General features: G+C 58.7%; 1 protein-coding gene across 1 annotated transcript; it reads right to left on the bottom strand.

Moving 5' to 3' along the window:
- DCS_02681 (beta-1,3-glucanosyltransferase) lies at positions 1 to 1,760 on the bottom strand (the record flags this gene model as incomplete). Its single annotated transcript, XM_040800008.1, has 2 exons — positions 1 to 1,617; positions 1,680 to 1,760. The coding sequence occupies 2 exons, from the start codon at positions 1,758 to 1,760 to the stop codon at positions 1 to 3; spliced, it is 1,698 nt and encodes a 565-aa protein (XP_040660891.1).
- Positions 1,761 to 1,961: the final 201 nt, after the last annotated feature.

Below are 1,961 nucleotides of genomic sequence, written 5' to 3'. Positions count from 1 at the left end.
TTAGAATAAAATGACGGCCACGCCAGCACTCAGCGCAACGACAGTGTAGAGACGAATCATCAGGCGACCGGCGGAGAAGGCGGGTGGGAAAGACACGCCGTGGGCGCCCGTGTTTTCCTCACTCTTTGTCGCCTTTCCGGCCGGCGAGGTGGCACTCGCAGCCCACTTGTTGACATCTGTTGCGGAGGACAGGGACGCCGCGCAAGAGGCGTCCTTCGAGGGCGTCTGCGGAGCTGCGGCACCACCAAAGTCGCAGGACCCGGCTTCACCGTTCTGCTTCTGATGATAGGCATCGAGAACAAAGGCCAACTTGGCCTTGTCGTCACACATGCTGTACGCGCCGTAGATACCGGTGGCAGGGTTGCCGCTGATGCCAACGCAGGCTGACGGGTCCCTGCCACAGATGATGCCAAACACCTCGCCCATTTTCTCTGCCGTAATGTCGGATGCTGGCGCGCAGGATAGAGACTTTACCATGCAATCGCAGACACCCTGATCCGGCGTCGGAGGGAGGGCCTTGTTCAGCTCCCAGTTGCTCGTGACGGCCGGACACTGGCGCATCATGCCGGCAGGCTTGTAGTCGTCAATGTGCAGTGCCGTCGGGCGGGCGCCGTTGGCGTGCTTCTTCAGAGCAGCAAAGTTCTTCATCTTCTTGGCTTTGCCCTTTTCAACCTTGACAAGACCTGGGAGGAAGATGAGCGAGCGCACCGGCGGCGGTGATTGATGATCAGGAGGGGAGGGGGAACTGGGAGGGAAGGCGGGTGCGCGATGCGGCGTACCATAGTCGTTCGTTTCCTGAAAGTACATGTAGACGATGCCGCCGCTGAGGACTTCGGTCATCTCATCCGAGTACAGAGCCGTCGTTTCGGTAAACAGCCGGCCCTCGGCACCGCCCGGGACCTGGTTGCAGCCGTACTCGGCAAAGAAAGTAGGGAGAGAGTAGTTTCGGAAAAAGTCCATCTGCTTGCCGAAGCTGGCCGTCTTCATGTCGCTGTCGCCGCACCACGAGTAAATATTGATGCCCCAAAAGTCAATCGAGTCCTCGACGGTGTCGCAGTTGAAGTAGTCGGCCATGTTGTCGCGGACATCCGGGTCGTCGTTGGCGGCATAGCCAACGCCGAGCCAGCGGGTAATCTCCTTGCTCTCCTTGATGTGCTTCTTGACATCCCGCACGGCGGCCTTTACGTAGGCCGTGGCGTCCGTGTTGTTCTTGGCATTCGTCACCTCGTTTCCGGCGAAGAAGCCGATGACGTTGGAGTACCTGGCCAGTTCGTCCACCACGAGCAGGTATCGCTTCAGAAGAGCCGTGTTCCATTGGGGAGTATTGCGGTTGATGGATTCGAGGGGGTTTCCGAGGTCCGAAATGACGTAGATGCCGGCTTCGTCGAGCAACTTCATGCAAGCCGAGTGGTCGGCAGTCGGGTCGACTGCGTACGTCCGTATCGTATTCGTGCCCAGCTCCTTCAGAAGAGGAACGTCCCGTCTGCACGACTCTTCATCGGCGAGGGGATCGACGTACGAAAGGCCGTTGCCACTCGATCCAGGGCCGAGCTCCTGCTGGTACGCGATTCCCTTCATGAAGAATTGGGTTCCGTTCTTGTAGAAAAACTTGGAGCCCTGGGGCCGAAGGACGATTCATGTGAGCGGAAAGTGACGTGGCGTCGCAGCAAGCGTAGTACCTTGACTTCAATCGGCTGCAGCTCGCCCACGACACTCCCCGCGAGAGCGAGGAGTGGCAACAGTAGGCGTGAGACGGCCATGTTATCTCGCGATGCCAACCAAACAAGGGTCCGGTCAGTCGAAGGCGGGGTTGATGGTAAACGAGTGGCGGCGAAGGTGAAGAAACGATTGTGGAAGTGGCGGGCGAAGCTGTCAAGCTGCTGGACGGTACAGTAAGTAGATGGATGGATGCAAGTGTACCTCGGCGACACAAAGAGCGGCAGGCAACGACTACGAGACAA

Source organism: Drechmeria coniospora, chromosome 01 (assembly GCF_001625195.1).
Source record: "Drechmeria coniospora strain ARSEF 6962 chromosome 01, whole genome shotgun sequence".
NCBI lineage: Eukaryota > Fungi > Ascomycota > Sordariomycetes > Hypocreales > Ophiocordycipitaceae > Drechmeria > Drechmeria coniospora.
The sequence above is the reverse complement of the archived record's forward strand: the minus strand, read 5'-3'. Positions and strand labels throughout refer to the sequence as shown.